The 26,329-nt window shown below is 35.2% G+C and overlaps 1 protein-coding gene across 3 annotated transcripts in view; it reads left to right on the forward strand.

The window, feature by feature from the left end:
* The first annotated feature begins 992 nt into the window (after positions 1-992).
* The window catches only part of ODR4 (odr-4 GPCR localization factor homolog), a 35,608-nt gene continuing 10,271 nt past the window's right edge, over positions 993-26,329 (forward strand). The window contains exons 1-12 of one of the 3 annotated variants that reach the window (XM_068986021.1): positions 993-1,091; positions 3,663-3,797; positions 7,036-7,131; positions 9,652-9,758; positions 12,097-12,133; positions 13,107-13,247; positions 14,532-14,627; positions 15,445-15,513; positions 19,480-19,608; positions 20,398-20,487; position 21,738; positions 24,275-24,460. In XM_068986021.1, the coding sequence (XP_068842122.1) occupies positions 993-1,091; positions 3,663-3,797; positions 7,036-7,131; positions 9,652-9,758; positions 12,097-12,133; positions 13,107-13,247; positions 14,532-14,627; positions 15,445-15,513; positions 19,480-19,608; positions 20,398-20,487; position 21,738; positions 24,275-24,460 (1,186 nt within the window). The remainder of the gene's footprint in view (positions 1,092-3,662; positions 3,798-7,035; positions 7,132-9,651; positions 9,759-12,096; positions 12,134-13,106; positions 13,248-14,531; positions 14,628-15,444; positions 15,514-19,479; positions 19,609-20,397; positions 20,488-21,737; positions 21,739-24,274; positions 24,461-26,329) is intronic. The other 2 variants (XM_068986022.1, XM_068986023.1) reach the window with 2 other exon arrangements.

The following is a 26,329-nucleotide window of genomic DNA, read 5'->3' on the forward strand; positions in this document are numbered from 1 at the left end:
CAAAATCATTGTGATTGGCAGTTTATTTTACTGGTGTTAGATAAGACACCCCAGCACTTCTAGAATTGCCTGGGCTTTGTTGCCCTGAATAAGATTGGAATTTCTTTGCAGGTAATGACTATTACCTATGTTCAGAATGCTGCTACTGTGTTTCTTCAGAGTCTCTATGGCTCTTTTTAGGTTTTTGGACTCATGTCTTTTTTTTTTTTTTCTTGTGTACGTGTGTGTGTGTGTGTGTGTGTGAATATTAAACGTCACCATATGTTAAATATTTAGAACAATGCCTTACGTGAGTGAAAGCTCTGCATGTTTTTGTTATTATTACGTTGCTTTTGTTTACTTCTATCATTCTAGTTGTACTCTGAGTCACTCAAGGGCAGAGGCCAAGTATTATTCAACTTTGTGCCATCCCACTTTAGCACAGTTTTTAGCACATAGCATGTCTCCGTAGTGTGCTTCTTGAATGCATAAATTTGATTCTCCTTAGCTCCCATTGAGCACCTCAGAAATTATTATCTTTTCTGTTTTAGAAACGAACACAGAGAGGCTAAGCAGTAAATTACCAAAGATGATACAACCAAGGAGTGGTCGATTTCAATAAGAAATCTGGTGTGTGGCTTACTAGTTTTGTGTTCTCTTTATCTGAGATATGTAAGTGAGAGTCACTCAGTCATGTCCAACTCTTTGCGACTCCATGGACTATAGCCCACAAGGCTCTTCTGTCTGTGGAATTCTTCAGCCAAGAATACTGAAGTGGGTTGCCATATCCTTTTCCATATCTTCTGAGATATGGGACTAGGCTTATTGCTCATGTCAACTATAGTTGATTGGGAGTCATTTCCTGCAACTCTCTGTTGAGAATTAGTACAGTTTCAGGTTAGTACAGTTTCTCTATACTACCCCATAAGAAAAGCCATTGCAAAGTCTGGTTTTTGCCTAAACATGCTGTATATATTTTCTTGTAATTTAGGAAGTTGAATTAGTTCTTAATAATGGGAAGAACCTACATTGTAGAAGAGACTGTTGGCCAGTATCTTTCAAACATCAATCTCCAGGAAAAAGCTTTTGTCTCTGGTCTTTTAATAGGACAGGTATGTATCTTTTCTTGTGCATTTATTGATGAAACTAATTTGTTTACTTTAAAGTTAAAATATTCCCTTTAGTAGTAAACCCAACTTAGGTGATGAAGGGATGGAATGAAGAAGACTGTAACCCAGGTTTACCCAAGTCAGAACACATTCCCTTTTGATAATGTAAAAGTAACTTATAAGGTAAAAACTCCAAAATTAGAATTTTACTGACCAGATTATTCACATTTCATTGTCTTTTCAAAGTGATTTTTACTCCCCTCTAATCTTTAATTCCAGGTTGTCGAATTCTTTACAAGTAGCTTTTGACAGTTTTATTTTGGGTTTGTCTCATCTCAGACCTGTAACAAATACAGCTCATATATTTTATTACATACCATGGCACTCATTTACTGAATATTTTTTTTAATATTGATTGACTGGAGAGGGAAGGAAGGGACTGGGAGAAATTTGGAAATTAGATTTTATTTTCCTCTTAGAGTTAAGTCTTAAAAAGCAACACAAAATGGAACAACTGTTTGGAGAATTACTTTAAAAAGCGTAAGCACCCACTGACTTTTTATGATTGATGGGAGGATGTGTTAATCAGCAGGGAGGACTGTCAGCAGTACACAGCAGTGAACAGACAGAGAGAGTCACGCAGGCGCACCGGCTGCTTCCATCTTCACTCTATTTGGGGAGAGTGCACTATGTTCCAAGGATTGATTTTGAGGCCTAATAACAAATAAAAGTCTGTTGGGACAGGTTTCCTCCTGGATATTTTAGCATGATGTTTTGGAACATTCACGTTGCATAATTAACGTTCCTTGTTCTGATTCTGTGCACATTCCTAAGCTACTTTCTCTTATAATTGGATATCCTATGTTGTCTACTTAGAAAGAATGCACTCTGCAGAGAATCCGTGTGCTCATACCCCTTCATGGTATTCTCGTTTTCAACATCATTCTGAATGTGCTTAGTTAGTGTCAGTGTAGCCCTGAGAGACGGGTACATTCAAAGAGTTTTCACAAATCTGATTTCTCATAAGCCTCATGAGGCTTCTCACCAGACAGCCAGATAGCCTCTCTGGCTGAACTTCTTTTAGATTCAGGTTACTTAACATCTAATATGGGATTCTTTCTGTTAGAGACCTTTATTTAAGGATCTTTACTTCCCTTTATTTTAAAAACTGAAGAGAAGAAAAGTCAGAGATGTAATCAGTAAAGGTAAAAGGTCAGGGAGAAATACCTTTTTCCAGACTTGCCTTACTGCACGTAGCCCGTTTCTCAGCAAAACTGCCATCTCACATGTAAATCTCCCACAATTTAGGGAGAATTCCACTCTCTTCATGCTGCCTTTTCATTCCTGCCAGTATTCTACTTGCTTCTTTCTCTTTTTTTTCCAGGTTCATCCCTATTCTCTCCTTCCCCTCAAGCTTTCAGGCTTGCCTGTTTCCTATTCTCAGAGTCAGTTTCTTTTTCTTTTCAAAATCATAGATTTTACGAAAGCAAAGAGTTTTCTTAATCAGAGCCTACCTGTTCCCAGTGTTCATTTCAGTGTAACATTCTGGAAATAACTTTTATTGAAATAATTTCTCTTCCATTTTTTCTTTTCTGTTCCAGGGTAACACTAACGATTAGGATTTCAGGTCATGTGTGAGGATAACGTCATGCTACCTTGTACTTTTACTCTTTCTTTGTAGGAGATTTTCACTGTAATGAGTCTGAGCTAGTAAATTTTTCCCTATTTTATCTTCAGGATTCCCACTTTTGGTTAGCATTTAATTGCTATTAAAACTGAGGAACATCCATCTAATAACACTTTGGTTATCTGTCCTACACCCCCTTTGTTTTTCTGTGGACCACATGAGCAAGTTCCCCACTACCGTTGTTTCAGTGAAAGTAAGATGCACAAGGTCATTTCTTACTTTATTTTCCAGGGATTTTATATTTGTTGAATTATCTAATCTGTTGAGATTACTTAGAAAATAAATTAACTAGAAAATTGACCAAACATGTCATCTTTTAGTTTATGTACAGTTTAGGGGACTTTCTTGGTGGTCCAGTGGTTAAGAATCCGCCTGCCAATGCAAGGGCCAGGGGTTTGATCCCTGGTCCAGGAAGATCCCTCATGTCACAGAGCAACTAAGCTTGTGTGCTGTAACTGCAGAGCCTCTGCTCCAGAGCTCGTGCTACACAGTGAGAGAAGCCACTGCATTGAGAAGCCTGTGCGCTGCGACTAGAGAAAGCCCACGCACAGCAGAGAAGACCAACGCAGCCAAGAATAAATAAACACATTTTTAAAATGCAGTTCTTTCAGTCATCTAGTAAACCATTTTAAAGGACCACTACATGGTTTGTATTCATGATGCCAAATAAATAAGGAGCTAGTATTAAATATATTGAAAGAAAACACGTGAGGTAAATGCTGTAGAGCTGTCCATCAAAATTGGTTTCCCTGTAGATTCATTCCGTTATAACACAGGTGTTGACAATTTAAGCTGTTATGAATATTGCTCCGTTTTTGCATATCATGAAGGCTTTGCATGCCTCAGTGACATTTCCCTCTAGTAAGCTTTTCTAATTTGTTTTTAAGTGTTCCTCACAAAAGGATTATGTGATTCTTGCCACGAGAACACCACCCAAAGGAGAACAGAATGAGAGCCCCAAACATTCCAAAGCCAAATTGGATAACTTGGATGAAGAATGGGCCACAGAACATGCCCACCAGGTCATCATGTTTGTCTCTTATTTAGTTAAGTTTGTGTTTCCTAACAAAGTAAAAATACTTTATTCTCAGGTTACTAGACTAGGATTTCAGAGTACTCATTCTTAAGTTTTCAAAACTTGGATAGTATACCAAAAATTAGGAGAATTTTCTGCTGTGTTTCATTCACGATTATATTCTTTTGTTGTTGATTACTTGTATCTAGTTTTTAAAAAAGCATTTTCTTACTTGGAGTTAAGTAATTCACCCAAGATTAATATAACAGGTTGTGAAACTGGGATTTGAACCCAGGCAACATGACTTGAAAACCTTTGATCTTATTATGCTATGCTTTTCCATTGTTGACTTTTATCTGTTGTGTTTTTTAATTTAGCTTATTTCTAATTTTTCTATACTTTAAAATAATACTAGTTATTGATAATATTGTTGCTGGTCAGATTGTTTTAAAGACTTAAGCTAGGTACTGAGAAAGTAAAATGATGGTTAAAAATTTTTTTAATGTCCTTAGAATTTACATTTTAACCAGAGTGAAAAACATTATTACCAAATGAGATTCAATAGAACAGTATTATAGGAGTATAGAGTAGGGGATGAACAAATATCTATAAGTGGTTGGATTCAGACAGCTTCACAGAAGACTCTGAACTTTAAAGATGAATAGGACTTTGCTAGTAGAAGTCATGGAGGACATTGAATGCACAAAGGTGTGAATAAGTGACCCAAAGGCATGAAATTTCAAGGTGTGTTAGAATAGCAGGTAACTGGGTATAATTGAAGCATGGTGTATATTAAAGAATGTGTTTAGACTTAAGACTGTGTGGGGTCAGTTTATGGATAGTTTGAAGTGTCAGTCATCCTGGGAAGGGAGGAGTTCATTTGGGAGCCAGTAGCTCTGCGGTAGACTTTCAGAGCTCCCTATTTGGAGGATTGATGTGCCAATAACTGAGAAAGTAATTTCAGTGCCTTGGTACAGTGCAAATGGAGAGTAGGGAGATTGGAAAGAGCAGAAAACATAATTATAGTAATAGTTCAAGAAAAGATGACATTACCTAGTGACTAGACCCTTAAGCTTCATGAGGACAAGGGTCATGTCTCTTTTGCTTACGGCTGTATCCTTAGTGCCAAGCGTAGTATTCCCATGGTTTGTAATGAGACACCAGAATAAAGGATAAGTGAATGGATGAATAAACAAACTGAAGCAGAGGGCTAAACTTCATTGCCAAAACATTTCAGAGAAAGAGCTAGTATTAAGATGATTTAGTGACCAACTAGACTGGCAGTAAAGACTGTGAGAGTAGAAGAAGGTTACTGAGACTTTTTTCCAGGGTGTCCAGGAAAGTGGTGGTGCCATTACACAAAGAAGAAACAGATTTGGGGTGGGTGAAGGAAACAATAAGTAAATTCACTTAAAAGTGAATTGGATTATATCATCCAATGAACAGTGTTAAAGTAAGGTAAAAATAGAATTAGTTCCTTCTCCATTTAGCTTTAAATCTTCAAACACACATACTTGTTTATCTGCATTTATTTTGGGAGGTAGTGTTTAGGTTTTTTTTTTTTTAATCCATTAAATATTTAATATGATCTTCTAATGAAATATTAAATATTTAATGGATTAAAAAATCTATATGCATCTATAAACATAAAATTTATAGGGCAAAGTGTATAGCCTTTTTGCCTCTCGAAAGAAATGGTTAATTTTATTTATTTATGATTTTGAAAAGATATGCAGGTTCTCCCTGCTAAATATGAAAATTTCATTGCTTTTGTAGGTCAAGCTGTGTCTCTATAGTATTTAGAATTTATGAAATCAGAGGGAGCTATCAGCAAACATGTGCTGTGTGCTTCGTTGTCAGTCATGTCTGACTCTTTGCGACCCCATGGACTGTATAGCCCCCCAGGTTCCTCTCGCCATGGAATTCTCCAGGCAAGAATGCTGGAGTGCATTGCCATGCCCTCCTCCAGGGGATCTTCCCCACCCAGGGGTCAAACCCAGCTCGCCCACATCAGCAGACATAATACAAATATATTAGGAGTTAGATTATGGTATCTAATTTTCAGAAAACTTTGTGTATACATTAAGTACATAAAAGATAACCAGAGCACTCTGATCTCTTGAGTACAGCTGGTAGGAAGCAATACCTGTGGCATGAGGAACTAGCCACAATCAGATGGAAGGACAATTAGATATTATAAAGGACAAACTGGTAGTATGTGTCAAAATCCTGAAAAATAATGTATAACTTTTTAGCCTGGTTATCCACTTCAAGAGATTTATTATAAGCAGATAATCCTGTGGACACAGAAACTTGCTAGGATTTTTAACCATTTATTATTTAAGCGTATGGAAAAGCTGTAAATAATATAAATACCCAATATCAATAAGATTTTTTAAATTGAGATAAATCTAAACAATAGGAAACAATGGATTTTTAAATTGTACTCCCTCTCTTCAAATCCCAGACTCTGCTGGATATTCTAGGAATACGGAGGTAGTTGAGAGTTAAGTTCTTCTATTAAGGAGCTCCCAGATTAACAAATAAGGTACACACATAACCATAGCACAAGTTCATGAGATAAGCTCCATGGGAAAACTGTAGTGAAATCCTGTATGAGTTTGAAGATCAAAGGATCGAGGAAGACAGCTTCCTCAAGCTGACTTTGAGGTGTGCAGTAGAGTTCCGACATGTAGATGTACAAGAGAAAGTCCTTCCAGGCTGAGTGAAAGATATAGAGTTAGAAAACCTAGCCGTATGTGTGGAGAACAGTGAGAAGTTTGTGATTGATGCTTGGATATTTCATGGGAAGTAGTGTTAGATGAGGCTCTGCATATCAGATCTATCAGGTTTTAGAGAGTCTAGAATACCAGCCTAAGATAAAATCTGTTTATTTAGCTGATAGTGGAAGTCACTGAAAAATTCAGTAGAGATTTCAGTCTTTGATCTTTTGAGAAAGAAGTTCGTTTATTGCTGTAACTAAAGGGTGTCATTATTAAATGGTTTTATTTATAAGGTAGTTTTAAGGTAGAAAGTTTAGAATACTCTAGGAAGATTAACACCTCATTCATCTTGATTATCATCCATTTCTCAATATTTTAACCGTTTTTTCAAAGCCCTCATCTCAGTGCTGTGCATATAGTTGGTAGTAGGTAGGCATTTACTGATCTAATATTTAGCTTCTCAAACAGGTTGCATATAATGTCAAATGCTTTTGTTAGCTAATGCTGTATTTCTGTTTTTAGGTATCCAGGATGCTACCAGGGGGACTTTTAGTTCTTGGAGTATTTATTATTACAGCTTTAGAAATGGGAAGTGAATTTCAAAATACCCTGCGTAGAGTAAGTCTGAAATATCAAATATTCTTAAAGTTACATCTTAATTGTTGTATATGTTTACAGTGATCCTAGGCACGTTTAGCGGAGAAGGCAATGGCAGCCTACTCCAGTACTCTTGCCTGGAAAATCACATGGATGGAGGAGCCTGGTAGGCTGCAGTCCATGGGGTCACTAAGAGTTGGACACAACTGAGTGACTTCACTTTCACTTTTCACTTTCATGCATTGGAGAAGGAAATGGCAACTGACTCCAGTGTTCTTGCCTGGAGAATCCCAGGGACGGGGGAGCCTCTTGGGCTACTGTCTATAAGGTTGCACAGAGTCGGACATGACTGAAGTGACTTAGCAGCAGCAGCAGCAGACACATTTAGATTAATTCTCTATGATGAGATTATGTTAAAACAGCCTTTTCCACCCAATTGCTTAGTATCTTGTAATATATGTCAATATATATTTTCAATCAAAGCTATATATTTTAAAAATATTCCTTATTTTAAAGATAATTTTTTACTATTGTGAAACAAGTTATAGAGGATTAACAATTTTTATTGTGCAATAGCAGTATTTTGCTAGAACTCCCATTTAGCTCCAAGTGATTACCTTAATGTGAAGTTAATGTTTTGTAATTCTTCATCTCTTCAGTTCTCTCAGGATCCTGAGAATAAGACATAAAGTAACGGCAGTCAGACACTTATTCTTTATTTCTGGACAGAGTATCTATCACAAATCACTTACTTTTTGTTTAATTCCAGTGTCAGTCAATTGGGTAACGTAGTTTACCAGTAAATATAAGGGTCCACAAACTGTTTCCCGTTAAGCCCAAACCTGAAGCAAGCTCTGGACAGCCAGCTTGCATCTCTTTTAGTACTCAAGATCCAGATAAGGGGACTTCCCTGAGGTCCAGTGGTTAAGAGTCCGCCTTCCAATGCAGAGGATGCAAGTTCGATACCTGGTGGGGCAACTAAGATCCCACAGGCTGCAGGGCAACTAAGACCCAAAGCAACCAAATAAATATCTTTTAAAAATCCAGATAAGCCTTCACAAATTTATTTTCCACCCCAAGAAAGAAGGGGACCTCATTATCTTGAGACGTGCAAAACCCACCAGAATCCCCAAAACCCTTTCTCTAGTAAAAAGCGTACTGCTCAGAATCCAGATGCTACAGATTCTTCCAGTTTTGTGACTTTCTCTCCCATCAAAAATCCCACCTTCAAACCTTTGATATTTGTACCTATGGGAGTAAAGGAAGAAAGAGATGATAATCCCTCCCCCTGGCAAGTTATTCAACCTTGTACCATTTTTACCATTTTAAATAAGTATACCTCTTTCACAGTTGTTCACCCTATTTGGCATTTTGAAATGTAACCTATGTCCACTGCTGTGCATCATTTTGTGATTTGCATTGAATTGAATGGCTCAGTGCTAGAGAGAGACAGATCCTCCTTCTTGCTTTCTGTATCTCTTGTTTCTAAGAAGCATATAAAATTTTAGAAGTGCTCTGTTTCAGAAACTGTAGCATTTTAGTTTCTTTCTTTCCATTGGCCTGCATTGAGGATATGATATGAAGTAAGCTTGTAAAACTTGGCACAGTCTCCCATAAGGTCATTGCAGAGAGCTTCATTCATTGTATTACATAATACTGTCTTTGAAGAAATTTCTTTTGATATCATTATCAAGAAAGTTGTGCCTATTCTGATCAACTGTTTAGCTTATGGACCATGTGAATTAGGGAACAAATTAGGTTTCTTCATGCACAGTATTTTTAGAAAGCTTAGAGCTAAATTTATGAACCCTGTCCCCATATCAAGTATGCATTTTTATCATTCTTACCTGTGGCATAGATTTATGTCCTTATTTCTGATTTTCCCACTTACAATTTGTGTTAGTCTGTATTTTATGTACCCTTGTATATTGCCTTACATTTTTGATGACATTTAAATAAGAAAGGCCAAATGCGCGATATGCTCCATTTTTTTAGGCTAAAAATCACTTGTCATTTCTCATTCTAATTAAATAAAATCTTCATACATCACTTAAATGTTGCATGGGTGCTAAGTCATGCGTGCTAAGTCACTTTAATCGTGTCTGACTCTTTTTGACCCTATGGACTGTAACCCACCAGGCTCCTCTATCCAGGGGATTCTCCAGTCAAGAATACTGGAGTGGGTTGCCATGCCCTCCTCCAGGGATCTTCCTGACCCAGGGATCGAACCTGTGTCTCTTACGTCTCCTGCTTGGCAGGCAGGTTCTTTACCACCAACGCCACCTGGGAAGCTCAGTTGCCCCAAATTGGGTTCAGTGGATCATTAATGACAGTGAATTATGTTTTTTTATTTAATACCCAATTTTTATTTATCTCTAAAAATGGAATTCAAATGATTAATAATCAGTTGAAAGAAAGAAAATTTAATGATAGGATCATGAAATTTTAAAGCTAAATGTGACCTTAGGATTATTATAATTGTCTTTTTCTGCACTTTCCTTTCTTTTATTTTGCATTCAATTGTGTTTTCCTCTTTTTCAGCTAGTATTTGCTGTGGAAAAATCTGTGAATAAAAAGAGACTGTGGAATTTCACAGAAGAGGATGTCTCGGAACGAGTTATACTTCACTTTTGCTCTTCTACAAAAAAGTATCTTTTATTTAGGTGTTCATGTTTTAAAGTATATGATACCAATGTAATGTTCCTGCAACTTTTTTACCCAAAAGTTTATTTAAATCATTTGTAAGTTTTCTGTAAATAACATGTAAATAGGACTGCCAATAAGAATAGTGTTAATGATTGTTAATTGTGTCTCATGTTGTAAGGAGTTTGAGAGAGGAGGCGGGGACTAGGCCTTCTGGATGCTTCACCAGCTGTCTACCCCTGTACATTAAAGTGCACCAGGTCCCCTACAGAGAGGTATAGCTTAAGCAAAGTAGTGCTTTTATATTGCTTACCTCCAGTTCCTGTAGATAAAATGTTCAACTCAAAGCCCAGTTACACTGAGCTGGAAATTTTTGTTTCTTTGGCCAAGATCAGGTGACTCTAGAAGCCAGTTTTAGGGCCTTCTTAGCTTCTTTCCTAGAGAAGGCAATGGCACCCCACTCCAGTACTCTTGCCTGGAAAATCCCATGGGCGGAGGAGCCTGGTAGGCTGCAGTCCATGGGGTCACGAAGAGTTGGATACGACTGAGCGACTTCACTTTCACTTTTCACTTTCATGCATTGGAGAAGGAAATGGCAACCCACTCCAGTGTTCTTGCCTGGAGAATCCCAGGGACGGGGAGTCTGGTGGGCTACCGTCTATGGGTCGCACAGAGTCGGATACGACTGAAACGATTTAGCAGCAACAGCAGCAGTAGCTTCTTTCCTCTACATGTTAGCAGGGCAAGTACCTCCCAAGCATGAGGCAGTTTTGCCAAGGGAGTGAAGCAATGTAAGGGTCCAGTAAATTAGGACCTGCCAAAGACAAAATTCAAATAAGTGGTCATTCCTACCGAAGCTGAGCTCTTAACTCCTTTGATATTTAACTGGAATGTTTCCTGTACAGACCATTTGACCCAGTAAACATTCCAGGCTTGACTCCATTCAGAACAGCACTCCTGTTTGTTAAAAAGGGTGTGTATATGAGGACAATTTTGTAAGAGCTATCATTCTATTCATTGGGATGAGCAGGATTTATAAACAGTAGGAAATAAAGTATCCAAAGTATTATAGTCAAAGGAATTTATATATATAAAAGTATATATACTGACAAACAACTAATCTCAAAAATATACAAGCAACTTATGCAGCTCAATTCCAGAAAAATAAACGACCCAATCAAAAAATGGGCCAAAGAACTAAATAGACATTTCTCCAAAGAAGACATACGGATGGCTAACAAACACATGAAAAGATGCTCAACATCACTCATTATCAGAGAAATGCAAATCAAAACCACAATGAGGTACCACTTCACACCAGTCAGAATGGCTGCGATCCAAAAATCTGCAAGCAATAAATGCTGGAGAGGGTGTGGAGAAAAGGGAACCCTCCTACACTGTTGGTGGGAATGCAAACTAGTACAGCCACTATGGAGAACAGTGTGGAGATTCCTTAAAAAATTGCAAATAGAACTACCTTATGACCCAGCAATCCCACTGCTGGGTATACACACCGAGGAAACCAGAATTGAAAGAGACACATGTACCCCAATGTTCATCGCAGCACTGTTTATAATAGCCAGGACATGGAAACAACCTAGATGTCCATCAGCAGATGAATGGATAAGAAAGCTTTGGTACATGTACACAATGGAGTATTACTCAGCCATTAAAAAGAATTCATTTGAATCAGTTCTGATGAGATGGATGAAACTGGAGCCGATTATACAGAGTGAAGTAAGCCAGAAAGAAAAACACCAATACAGTATACTAACACATATATATGGAATTTAGAAAGATGGCAATGATGACCCTGTATGCAAGACAGGAAAAAAGACACAGCTGTGTATAACGGACTTTTGGACTCAGAGAGAGAGGGAGAGGGCGGGATGATTTGGGAGAATGGCATTCTATCATGTATACTATCATGTAAGAATTGAATCGCCAGTCTATGTCTGACGCAGATTACAGCATGCTTGGGGCTGGTGCATGGGGATCACACACAGAGATGTTATGGGGAGGGAGGTGGGAGGGGGTTTCATGTTTGGGAACACATGTAAGAATTAAAGATTTTAAAATTTAATTAAAAAAAAATAAAAGAAAAAAAAGAAAGAAAAAAAAAAAGTATATATACTTGCACAAACACATGTATCCATATATATGTGTGTGTGTGTGTATACCTATCTTTAAGTGTCATACCATGAAGTGGTATGATTTTGTAAAAATTTAGATGCATATATTTTCATTTTATTTTTGGATGGGTCTTTTTTTGGATTATTAAGAATTGCTTTTTTTTTTTTTTTTTTTTACTTTTTTGGTTATTTCTATCCTTAATTAGTAAAGAATATTTTGTCGAACTTATGATATTCATGATCCAAAGGTAAGAAAAAGTTCTCTTTATAAAGACTTTTCTGTGTTGCAGACTATGTCTGATGCAGGATACAGCATGCTTTGGGCTGGTGCATGGGGATGACCCAGAGAGATGTTATGGGGAGGGAGGTGGGAGGGGGGTTCATGTTTGGGAATGCATGTACACCCGTGGTGGATTCATGTCAATGTATGGCAAAACCAATACAGTATTGTAAAGTAAAACAAAGTAAAAATAAAAATTAAAAAAAAAAGAAATTAGAAAGCCCTTAAAAAAAAATCAAATTTTTGTTTTAATAATTCTCAATGCTGTCTCTTATTGATGTCCACAAGCACCCATAGTTTTTTTATTTTGAAATATGCTTAATTTCTTTGCAGACCAGCAAAATTTTTGTTCTGTTTTATTGTTAGAATATTTTTGTTAAGCTCTCCTTATCTTGTTTATGGGTCCAGTATTATATTTGAGAGGCTTGTAGTAAGAGTCTCTAGGCTTGTGGGAGCCGCAGTGCCTAAACAAACTGTCTGTACTCAGAGGAATCCAAACTAATCCTTTGCTAAGGTGTTGAAAAAACAGAGTGGAAAAGTGGCTGCAGTATTTTGTTAGCAGGGATAGGACAGAAGGAAAACATCTGGCACCTCATATAGTTGCTCAGTGGTTATTGATGCCACATCAGAAGCTTTAGAATTGACTCTGGTGAAGCTGCAGATGAGAACTACAGGACCAGAGAACTTGCCAGAATTTTAAACCAGCCTTTCACTGGGGGAGGGAGTTGCCAGGATTGCCTGGGATGTGTTGAAGAACACCAGACTTTTAATGCATGCTTTATTTTTATTTAGTTCTAACCTGTTGCTCTTTGATGAAGGAATTTGGCCAAATATGTTGGATAACAACTTGTATGAATTCCTAGGCTGTACATTTTATGATGTTTTATTGCTCCGTGTGTTTTACATTAATCACGTATCTTACGTTTTCTTCTTTGCTAAAGAGTTCTGCAAAACCGGCAGATTGGAAGTATCAAAATGGACTATCAGCTTCATGGCTTTCCTTAGAGTGTACAGTTTATATTAATATTCACGTCCCGCTGTCTACTACTTCTGCCAGCTATACTCTGGAGAAAAATACAAAGGTATCAGAATAAAATGAATTTTCTTTAGTGATTGCTGAATAGATGATCTGCCTTTATTCTGGTTGTCTATGATGTTCATTTTAGAATTTTGAAATTGCATTCTAATTATAATATTGTTACAGGTAACTGATTTGTTAGTCCAGCCAGATTAGAAATTTAGACACGGGACAATGTCATCATACTACCATATTTAGCATAATAATAAGTGCTTCATAAATATATGTTAATTAACATGTAATATGTACATTGTCTTGGAGAATGAAATGGCAACCCACTCCAGTATTCTTGCCTAGGAAATCCCATGGACAAAGTCTGAGCCTGGTGGGCAACAGTCCATGGGGTCACAAAGTCGGACGTGACTTAGCAACTGAGCACATGTACATTGTAAAATATAACTATGTAAGAAAATACACTGTTTGGTCTTTTTGTGTTCATCTTTAGTTGTTTAAAAAATTTTTTTTTCATTGAAATATAGTTTATTTACAATGTGTTGATTTCTACTGTGGCATCACTGATGCACTGGACATGAATTTGGGGAAACTTTGGAAGATGGTATGGGACAGGGAAGCCTGGCATGCAGCAGTCCATGGGGTTGCAAAGAGTCAGACACGACTGTGTGACTGAACAACAATTTCTACTGTACATCAAAGTGATTCAGTTATACATGTATATATACTCTTTTTCACATTCTTTTCCATTATGATCTGTCATAGGATATTGCATATAGATTGAAAGATTGGGATTAGCAGATGCAAATTTTTATAAATAGAATGGACAAAAACAAGGCCCTACTGTATAGCACAGGGAACTATCTTCCTCTTAGTTTTGTTTTCCATCTTCCAGTTATGTTTTGTAATTCTGTACCATTCTTTTGTTCATAGCTTTTTTGTCTTTTTTCCTGTTGAGGAGGTAAATGGAGCTGGTTTATTGTTTCCTCTTTAATACTGTTGTATATATTTGTTTGAGGCGCTTTCTCTTTTCTTACTTTTTTTAACAGAAATTACTGAATTTTATTTGACTGGTTATTAAGCCACCTAAATCTGTGATATGTATGTTAGTTTGGGAAAAAGATTAGAAAATGATTATTTAATATGGGTTAGGTACTAAAAATTGGGGATATACTTTTTTGTTGTTCATGATACTGAATTTAAATGCCAGTTTATTGAAACTTAGGGATATTTATCATTAATATTTTAGTGTATTAGGTGGGAAAAAGTAGACTCAAGGGAGTTTAACTGAGATGGCATTATATCTGAAAGATGTTCATGTTGTGTTTCTTTTAAGAATGGACTTGCACGCTGGGCCAAGCAGATAGAAAATGGTATTTATTTGATTAATGGACAAGTTAAAGATGAAGATTGTGACCTATTAGAAGGACAGGTGAGTCACGAGAAAGTCATCTTATGAAATTATTTGTGCTTAAGGAAAAATAAAAGCTGACTTTTATCTTTAGGTATTTAGGCCTTACCTTCATGAAAACAATTTTTATCTACTTCTTATTTCTAAGGTCTTTGAAACTAAAGGACAAATGATTATCTCAGAAAATGATAGATTATTTCTGAAATCATAAGAATTTTGAAACCTGCAGGAGAGGGTGTCATCTAAATTTCATCTGATTTCTACTTTGCAATCTGCTTACTTAAAACTAAAGTCGTATGTTCTGCCCTGATAACAGTTTACATACTAAGTTTGGCCATTTTATAGGGAGTGTGTATGGGGGATCTTCTAAAATATCTTTGGTCTGAAGAGGAACTTTGGTGATTTCCCCCTTTGGAGCAGGGCTCAGTGAGCTTAATGTGAAAAACCAAGTAGTAAATATTTTAGACTTTGTAGGCCATGTGTTCTCTCTTACAGCTATTCGGCTTTTCTGCTGTAGTGTGAAAGTGGCCACAGACAATACATACATGAACAATCTTGGTTGTGTTCCAGTAAAACTTTATTTATAAAGACTAGAGGTAGTTTGGATTTGATCCATAGGCATAGTTTGTGAACCCTTGCTTTAGAGGAATAAAAGTAGGAGATGAATAATTTGTAGAATACAGAATACACAAAATAATGTACCTATAGAAAAGACTAACGTAAAACAAATAGTAAGACTTTTTTCTCCTCTCCGTGTATGTTGGATAGCTCCTAAATTATCTTTTATGTTTCACTCCAATCTCAACCGTCTAATTTTTTAATTTCTGTGTCATTTCAGAAAAAATCTTCTAGAGGAAATACTCAAGCAGCTAATCATTCATTTGATATTAGAGTGCTAACACAGTTGGTAAATATTTTAAAATACTCCTTATCTAAAATTAAAATGCAGTATTTCTTAGCATAAGCTTAATGAAATTTTTTTTTTTAAGTGTGTATTAATTTTTTGGCTGTGCTGGGTGTTTGTTGTTGCTGCATGGGCCTTTCTCTAGCTGCAGTGAGCCGGGGCTACTCTCTAGTTGCAGTGCCCGAGCTTCTCGTTGCGGTAGCTTTCCTTGCTGTGGAGCACAGGCTCTAGGGCACATGGGCTCAGTATTTGTGGCTTCTGGGCTCTAGAGCGCAGACTTAGTTGTGGTGCACGGGCTTAGTTGCCCCATGGCACATGGGATCTTCCAGGGTCAGGGATCGAACCTGTGTCTCCTGCACTGGCAGGTAGATTCTTTCCTGCTGAGCCACCAGGGAAGCTCTGTTTCTCTTTTTATGCTTGTGATTAGAGAGTCAAAAAATTTTTGAGATGTAAAAGAGACTATAAAAAATGTTCCGTTCAAAGAAAGTTATTTCCAAGAATTTATTCCCAAGTTGGTTGGTGTAATAAAATCTATTGGAGTGTATTGCCTCAAAACTATTAAAATTTTGACATCATGTAGCTAGCAGTTAGGGAAAAAATGTACATATATGTATGTATATATACATACATATGTGTGTGTGATATTTTGTATGGTAAGTTTTGTGAGCAGAGTTGTAATTTTCTTAACTTAAAAGATGTGTGCAGTGATGTGCGAAGAGTTGTTACGTACCTAATTTGAAGCAAATCTATATCTCTGTTTTGGTAAAAATCACACAATATTAGCAAGGTTTCTATTTTTATATTGTTGCTTTACTTTACACATGTCTTCTCAGAAATTTAAATTTGGATAATTATTCTTAAAAGTATGTATACATTTGATTTTAGTCCTGCTTGAAATTATGCTTGAAGCTTGATAGCGTGTAAAGTACATTCATGATTTTAGAAAACTTTTCATTTCAATATTATACTGAAAATGTTGAAACAGGGAAATGCTACCAGGACATGTATTTTTTTTTTTTTTTAACTTAATAAAACAGACTTAAAAGCCATTTGTCACAGGAGGGTGCTTTCATTGCTGCTTTTCCTTCTTTGTGTTTAGCAATAGAACATTACTAAATTGTCAGACTTATGCCACTAAGCATTTCTCAGTTTCTCTTCTCAGGACCTTAAAAGTATTTTTAGCCTTTAGTTTTCCTTCTTCTTTTTCGTTTTAGAAGTGTTTTTTTAAGTTTATTCCTCTACCGGTATGCTTTACTCGTTATACTTACATGACCTCTTTGTTTATTAAACAGTTCAATTAAAATTATTTCAGTTATAGAATTGCAGTTAAAAATGTCTGGAGAGTGGGAATATAGAGAGAAGAGTAGAAGGTAATATCATGAGATAATTTATTATATAATAAATAATAAGTAGTCAGTAAGTATATGAGGTCACTTTTTTCACCCTCTATCAATTTTTGTTGATTCTTTCTTTGCAGCATAGCTCATCTTTTATTTTATGGTCCCATTGCCATTAGCCTTACAATCTAATTGTTTTACCTAATTCATCACAAGGAACTTAGTCTCTCTCTTTCCATTTATTCTTATCCAAAGTGATTCATTCTCTGAATTCTGATACCTTTGTTTGTATATTTCCTGGGATATCTTTCATATTTCTGATCTGTCTTGTATATTACCTCAGATTATCCTTTCGGAATCACAATTTGCATTCATTCACTGTTCATTTACTTATTAGTTTTTTTTTTTCCAATTAGTATTAAGTGTATATAAGGGGCAGACACTAACTGTGTTATTCCCCTTGTGTAAAATTCCTCAATTGCTCTATATGTACTAGTTCGAATTCTGATTCAAGGCTTTTTGTGGCCTCAGCATGCCTTTTCATTATTTTCTAACTTAACTATTTTAGATGTATGCTTTCCATACCTTTAAAGTTCTGTGTATTTCCCAAGTCATCTGTCTTATCAGTGCCATTTTTCCCCTTATTATCCAGACTGTCAAAGTCCTACCTGTACATTAAGATAGAGCCGAAATGTTACCATTTTCGTGAGGTTTCACTTGGTTACCATAACCAGAGGAATCTTTTCTTTTCCAGAATATAATATCAGCATCACAGAAATTCCTCCACTTATGAATAGGTTTGATTTTCAAAGTCTGCTAGCTGGTTTGTTCCGAAGTCCAAAGAAACCAAGACGGGTTGACATTTATAGAACCCAAATACATTTCCACCAAAAAGGAGAGAATCAAGTCCTTTTATCTTTTAAAAAGTCTTCTCCTTGATATGTGTGTGTGTATAGACTTTTATATATACAGTCTAGTCAATTTTGGAAAATAATGTTCTAATTTACACATGTATAAATATATACATATATAATATATAATATATATGTTGCCACTGTGCTAATATGTACTGTAAATTAGATATTAAATATGTAAAATGGGGCGTTATTCTTATACAGTAGAGTTATGTTTAGTGGATGAAGGGAGCTCATTACTCCTCCTCCACTCCATTTATTGATTTATCAGTGATCTCTACAAGTATCATAGGAGGCTTATTCCAAAGAGTACCAGCATTGTTACCCTGTTACTTCATTTAATGACTGACAGTTTTGAGCAGACCTGGAACCTTCTGAACTGTTTGGCCTGTGACAGATTTTTTTACCCAGACCTTGATTTTTTTTAGGCTTACATTCTTTAAAAAAAAAATTAGCCTTTGCCTGAATTACATTAGAGTCACTGGCAGACGGTTAGTTAGCAGTGGTTAAGTTGCACGAATTGTCTTTTTTCTTCAGAGTTGACTGTATTGTGGTTTTTTAACAGTTATTTATTTATTTATTTTTGGCCGCTCTGGATCTTCATTGCTGTGCGCGGTCTTTCCCTGGTGGGCTGAGTGGGGGCTACTCCTGCAGTGCAGGGGCTTCTCACTGCGGTGGCTTCTCTTGTTGAAGAATAGACTCGAGGTGCAAGGTCTTCGGTAGTTACACCGTGTGGACCCAGTAGTTAATGGCAAATAGGCCCTAGAGCTTGGGCTCAGTCGTTGGGGTGGATGGGGTTAGTTGCTCTGTGATATGTCGGCCCTTCCCGGATCAGGGACTGAACCTGTGTCCCCTGCATTGGCAAGCGAATTCTTAACCACTGGACCACCAGGGAAGTCTGTTGTTGAATGGCTTATTTCACGTGCACTTAGAATATATATTTGTACCACGTCCTTTTTTTTTTTTTAAGAATCATGATTTTTGTTTCCGGTATGATTGTACAGATCTCTAGTAGTACTTTTGAAGTTTCACTGCTCTCCTTGTTTTAGTGCTTATTGAAATGATAAGGTTTAAAAATGTCTGTGAAAAAGCTCAAAGCCAAGCATGAACTAATACTACTTAGATTAGAAAAGAATGGGTCTATGAGATGAAAGTGATGATCACTGGTATCGTTCTCTGGTGACAGACATAGTTGACCTGCGGAGTCTGTAACATTACTTTTGATTTATGAAAGTTATGAGTTGAAAGTATAAATAAATGAATGTTTATATGTTGCTTGTAATTTTTCTGTATTTATCACATCCTGCTCTGTATTTCAGTTATTTTTGTTGCAGATCTTGCATTACATACCTTCTGTTACTAGGTCATGTTTTCTTTTTACATCTCTCCATCTTATTAGTACTTATCTGAGTTATCTGCAAATAATATATGTTTAATGAACATATTGAAAGAATATAGGTATTATAGATAGTTATGTTAGTAAGAAAAATTTAGATGTAGTGCATTTAATTTTAGAGTATGTTCAAAATACTCAGAAAATAACATATAATTTATAAGGAGAAATATAATGGCCTTCTAAAATTTATGAAGAATATTTTCAGACACCTGGGTCATTAAAAATTTCTTCTTGCTTCATGCAGTGACTTATATAATGTTTAAATATTTCATATAGTTGATAATCATTGTCTATTAGAACTTAAACAGATTTTGTCTTTCAGCTTCTGAATTCAGACCACAGATCCACAGCCATGGTCCAGATCTGCAGCGGCTCTGTAAACCTTAAGGGTGCTGTGAAATGCAGAGCTTATATTCATAGTAATAAGCCCAAGGTTAAAGATGCTGTGCAGGTACAAAAGGAAAACTGGTATATGAAAGAAGCATGTTAACATAATTATTAAAAAATCCTAAAATCTTAATCTTTTTTCAGTCTCAAGTTTCATAATTAATTTGATTTTAACTAATAAAAGTCCAATCTGTTGGGCAGTCCAGCTAAACCAGATGATTCATCCCAAGATTTTCATATGTAGAATGTCTTATTTTTGATATATAGAATATCCTTTATAAAGTGATGATTATACAGGTTTATTGTGTTCCACAATTAATTCTGTACATATCAGTGCATTTGAAATCATTTCTTATGAGGGAAATTGAGCTTTTTAATAGCAAGAAAAATGCTCCTAGGAAGAATTATTTGGTGGTGTTCTATAACCTATATAATTTAGAAGTTTAAAAAATGATGACTGGCACTTTTGTTGTGGTTATACATTTTCTAATTTGGAGTACTAGCATTATCGTTGAGACGCAAAATTTCATTCATTTTTATTTGGTTTAAATTTACTGTATAGATGAAGTTTGGGTAAATTTGCTGTTAAACATGATAAGCATGTTAAATAAATGGACCTTAAAAAATGAAATGATGTATTAGTTATTTTAGTGGACACGTTTATACATGCGTGCATGTTCAGGTGCTTCAGTCGTGTTCAGCTCTTTGTGACTCCATGGATGATAGCCCACCAGGCTCCTCTGTCCATAGGATTCTCTAGTCAATTATGTGGGAGAGGGGTTGATGATAAAATAATGTGAATTTAAAGTAATAGATCTTATTTCTCATTGCGCTTTTCTTTGTTTTTCCATAGGCCATGAAAAGAGATATATTGAATACAGTTGCTGATCGTTGTGAAATACTGTTTGAGGATCTGCTTTTGAATGAAATTCCAGAAAAAAAAGTTATGAGTATAAAATTAAGTACTGTTTTTCCCTGTGTTCAATCTATATACTAGGATGTCAAGATCACCTTTTTTACTGCATACATCTATTAAAATAATGTCATCATTTGCTTTTCTTATTTAATGAAGAATTTCAGTTGCCACCTGAAGAAAGTTTTGAACACCTTGTAATAGCAAATCTGTCAACATTTAATAATTTTAGGGAAGATTAAAAAAAATTCTGTGTGAATTTTTGTCAGAATGGATAAACTGTGTTACATTTTAAAACCATTATTTTTTATGAATACCTGTGAAGTTTTTTTAAGATCTTATTCATGAACAAAAAATTAATGCATTAGTGTTCAGCATTATATATAATAGAGTCTTTAATAGGTATATATGCAGTTGATCATATTCTTTTCAGTTTTTTTTTGGTGTGTGTACTGGTTTATATACTTTTCATCCATGTTACTCTACAGACTTCATTAGATTTAAAAAAGGCTGGTCCTGATGTCTTAACCGTATATAATTCCATCTTTTGAGAAACATGAACAATTTATACTTTTTCACTAACTTGTACTAGAAATCTTTTATTTTTACTCAAAAGGAAGGTTATCATATTAAGTATGCTTTTGAAGCTACACATTTATCTACCTTTCTGTATTCAGGTGTGAGTGGATTTGCAGTTCACAGTTAAATATGTACATAATTGAAACATACATACTAGTTTTTTAAGGGAATGTGTTTATTTTTATAGGAAAAAAAACATAGCTCCTGTGTATTAAATAACTTTTCTTAGTTTTAAAAGCCTGTGTATCAGATTTGGTAGACTGCTTATATTTTTTTTGTATTCCCAGTATGATAATATCTGGAATTTCCAGATTTAACATATATCCTTCATGTACTTCACAAATAACTGAAATTCCATTCACGAATAATATATCATTTTCCTGAGACATGATTTTGAATTTTACGTGGAGCTATTGGAATCAGAGTTTTATTTTGGGAAGTATGTAAAGCCTGATTACTTAGCCACCCAATTAGTCTACCATTTCTGTGGCTTTGTTTTTGCTGCTTGACTTCATGTGTGTGCTAATTCTCATGATATTAAGCATTACTTTACTTGCTGAGTAACACTATATGTTACAACTGAACTATGAATTTTAGCATTTTCAGGGACATGGGGATGTACCCACCATTAATGTCAAAGATCTACTGTATCACATATATTAGTTAAATATTCCCTTCCATTACAAATGCTTCATAAATAGGGTATCATAATACTGCTTTGGTATTATTTCATATTAAGTGAGTTAGTATTTTGAAATTTTTGCTGATGTCCAGTCAGTAAAGTTAACTCTTTCTAATAGCAATTGTTTATAGATTATATTTTAAAAAGAAATCAAGTGTAAATAAACATTTTTGAACTGTAGTAACAGGATAATTATTAACATGTCAGTATATCTTAGGATATCAAGGTAAAAAATATATTGCAAGTATAATAACACAACATGTAAATTTTATAGTTTAATATATATACGCTACATTTTAGATCTTAGGTTTAGTTCTCATTTTACTTAGCTTGTCTTTCTTATATACTGGTAAGATCTTGAAGATTTGTAATATGGTAAAATCTAGAATATATACTATGAAATTAACCTAAACTGGAATATTTTTTGCATGCAAAAGGAAATCTGCAAAGGGCATATTAACATTACATTTGTAATCTTTAACGTAAACATAGTTTTTAAGTTCTGGCTATCCAGATGAAAGAACTTAAAATTTAAATGACAGTTAAAAAAAAACAAAGGACTCCACTTGGTCCTTTTACTTATTGTGGTCTTCCTCTTCTCTTTCCCTTAAGAAGTATCCCAGACCTTCTTCATTCTCTGTCAGCCTACATTCAATCTTGCCTACTTACTCAGTAGATGACACATGAAAACTGAGGTCGTCGATAATGAAATCTCTTACCCTCTTCCATCCTTCCCTCCGCATCCATCTATACTACCTGTCCGCTCAGAACGTTTGTATTTCCTTTTTGCCTGTAGTCATGGTTACACTCTCTTACCTGTACTTCTCATTCCTTCATGCGTTAAGAGTCAGCTTAGATATCACCTGTTCTGTAAAATTTTCTGTAATACTCCAGTATGACTTAGGATTCTATACTTAATCAGCAAAAACTCAATTCTTATCATATTGACTTAACTGTAAATGTTTTTATCTGTTTTGAACTTATTTAAATAATTTTGAACTAAATACTCTGCTATGGGAATATGCCTAAAGGATTCTTTTTTTAAGTACTTTTTAAGATGTGCTGTTTTAAAAAAAATCTCCCCTCCCATTTTAAACCTCAGATGAGCTAGAAAACTTGGTCTCATTTGGGTAATAAATGGTTAATCTAACTTTAATTTTAAAATTATATTTTTCTTTTTATACTTAGTAAGTTATTTAAGTATTGCAACCAAATCTTTAACATTTGATTTCATAAGCAAACAAATTTGTCTGTTTTTCAGTCAAACCTAGAATTAATGCAGTTTTAAAATTTTGCATGCCAATTAAACATACACATTAGCACCACCTTTGAAAGTTTTGACCTTAACCTGTTTCAAGAAATTATGCTCCTCTCCCCCCAAAAAGAAACTATGGCCCAAAATAATAGTCGTGACATTAATGTGTGGGTGGGTGGTTTATATACTACAGTGCAAATTGCAGTAATGTAATTTTACAGCTAGGAGGCAGTCTGGTCACAGGGTAAAACTGGCCCAATTCTCATGTTAAAGCAATGTATTAAGCAGAATCTGGCAGGAACACCTAATTTACGCCATGGCATTTTCTATGACATTTAAGGCATTCTTCAGTGTCATCTCTTATAAAGCTAACACTTGTTTCTTAACAATGAAATGTGAGTTACTCTTAAAGTTAGCCCTGGTTTTCTACTTGATCCGAATATCAGAAGCTTTTTAAATCTCATATCCATTGCTGAAAGTCATTCTTTACACAAAATCTCTTATCTTTGTTGATACTTCCTCAGTCATGGTGTTGTGCCAAACAATAATTATGTGTTTATGTGGATCAGTGACTATTGAGGGAAATGTGATTATTGGAAGAATGAAATGCTCATTATTTGCTGACATCCATATTATTTTGTCTAAAAATGATTTAAAGCTGTTCACAAAAAGGCATTGCAAGTTAAAAAGACGAAGTAAGTGTTAATTATGAGAATGAGGCAAAGGGAAAATGAAAGCAAAATGGAGTTGGTGGTGAGATTAGTACAGAAAATGTGTATATCTTGATATCCTATACATGCTTGATTGGGGAGCTGTATCATGTAAGATGAAGTCAGTGGTGAGATTAGTATGGAAAGGAATGCTATCATGATCTATACATTTAATGTAAGTCAGCCACTAGTTTGTCTCTAAACTTGCATGAAGAAGGGAAAAATTGTTCAGAAATTTCAGTATTTATAAGGTTAAAACAAACGAGAAAAACAACTAGTTCTGAGACCAGGGACAAAATTGTTTCCTGAGTATTTTTTCATAGAATAGTGAATAACATAAACATGTATAATCAACAACATCCTCGGATTGAAGGCAGTGGTGAGTTGATATTTTATGGAAGTATCATTTAGGTCCCTTGCGGAGGTCTTAAATATTGAGTTAAAGAATTCAGTAAGAATTTTGTATAAGAACAGTTAGAAAATGAAAAGACCTTTTAGGTTTTATTTATTTTGACATATACTTACATATACTTATATTTATCACTGATACCAGTGACAAACCTATCTAAATATTGTTTCTTCTCCTTTTAGATTCTGAAAAAGAGTTCCACATTCTCCCTCACCGAGTTTTTGTCCCCATTCTGGGATCCACTGTAATGTTATGTGATTATAAATTTGGTGATGAGTCAGCTGAAGAAATAAGAGACCATTTTTTAGAGATGTTAGATCGTATGATTCAAATAGAAGATTTGGAAATTGCAGAGGAAATAAACACAGGTAATTATATGAAGTTATTTAAGAACCAGATTAGAGTTGGTGATAGACAGGGAGGCCTGGCGTGCTGCGATTCATGGGGTCGCAAAGAGTCAGATACGACTGAGCGACTGAACTGAACTGAACTGAACTAAAGGTTACTTATGGGACATCTAGGTTAAGCATCATGTCTGTAGATTTCTTTCAAGCTAGTCCTATTTGATATTTTTGAGTCATTTAAAAATGTGTCTGTTTAATTTCTACATAGTGTATAAGCATCAGGGTTTTTTTGGAAAATTGTTATCAGAATTTAAGATACATTAGATTTTTTTTCAAGCGTAGACTTAAATAGGTAGAAATGTTCAGTCTTAAATAAGTAGAAATGTATAGATTTAAGGGATTTCTTTTATTCTAAGTGAAGTTTTCTCAGAATCCATTATCTTTAATTATTTGGTTAAGCATCAGGTCACAGATTTTTTTTTTTTTTTTTAATGTCTTCAGACTATTTGCTCTTATTTTCCTGTCCCCTCCGTATAATTAGGATGCCAGGCTAAAATGGGCAGGTCCAAAATTTAGATCAAGATTATTTTTACAGAGCATAGATGTGCCATACTGAGTAATTGTGTAACACATTCTCTGTCTCTAACCATCACTTTCACATTTGATCTTGCATTTTAAAAGTCTTTGTTTTGTTTTGTTTTGCTCTGCTTGCTCTGTTTTTGTTTCTAGTGAGAGCAGAATATGAAAACATGTCTATAAATAAATGTATAGGTATATACAGTCTTCCCAAAACATTTAAAAAAATATGTGATAAAAATATTACTTGCAGATATCCATAAATGCGTAGTATGTAGCCATTTTTTAAATCAGTCTTGAAATCTCTGATATCGTAGTATAAATTTCATATCATTTTTCTGTTGCTTGACTAATTCCAACCCCCCACAAGAGTTGGGTGATTGAGTCTTGTTTCTATTGTGAATAAAGTAAGTGTTTAGTTGATGAATTTCTAATCTGTCAGTAAAGCCTCAGGCTAGTTGGAGATCACCAGACTTGTTTTTTCAACAGCTGCAGGCTCATATTAATCATGTGGAACAGTAAGTTTGTTTTAAAGCAAAACAAAAATAAAAACCTCTAAATTGCTAAGTACCAGATGTTAAAGCTGCAGGTGTGCTTCAGTCCCCTGAAAACTAATATTTTTAAAGGTATAGCTATAGCATATTCTCTGAATGATAGATTTTGAGGCAGATTGGTAGAAAAGTTTGCTACTTTGTGAAATATGTTTTTCTAGATGAGCGACTACTCTATTTCTGCCACCCGATCTTAGAATCATGAAGGCAGAGATTTTTGTTTGCCTTTGTTCTTGGTCACCTCTGATGTTGATTACTTGAGTAAGTTACTTCTGAGTTCACAGATTCAACCAACCGTGGATTGCCTTGTACTGTAGTGTGTATTTATTGAAAACAATCTGCATATAAGTGGGCCTGTGCATTTCAAACCCATGTTGTTCAAATGTCAGCTGTACTGCTTCTTTATTGAGGTCTTGCTTTAAGTTTAAACTGAGGGCAGTTGTCATGTAAAATATTTCAAAGCCAAATACTCCCAAATGTCTTTAACTGTTTTTATTATTTCTGTTTCTAGACCTAATTTTTCTTTACCACCTTTCACTGCTTTCATGTTTAGCACTTTACTGAGAATCTAGCCTTAACATAGCATAGGTCCACAGTAAATATTTGTTGACTGAACAGATTGTTGATTTTGTCAGTCCTGCAGTTTGGGATCCAAAAATCAATAAGATACTGATCCTGTCTTCAAGGAGCTAAACAGCATTTTTTTAACCTGTGTAGATACTTTTACGTGCTCACATACTAGCTCAGTCTGCCTGGATTCCTCCAT

This window comes from Capricornis sumatraensis, chromosome 14 (assembly GCF_032405125.1).
Source record: "Capricornis sumatraensis isolate serow.1 chromosome 14, serow.2, whole genome shotgun sequence".
Classification (NCBI taxonomy): Eukaryota; Metazoa; Chordata; class Mammalia; order Artiodactyla; family Bovidae; genus Capricornis; species Capricornis sumatraensis.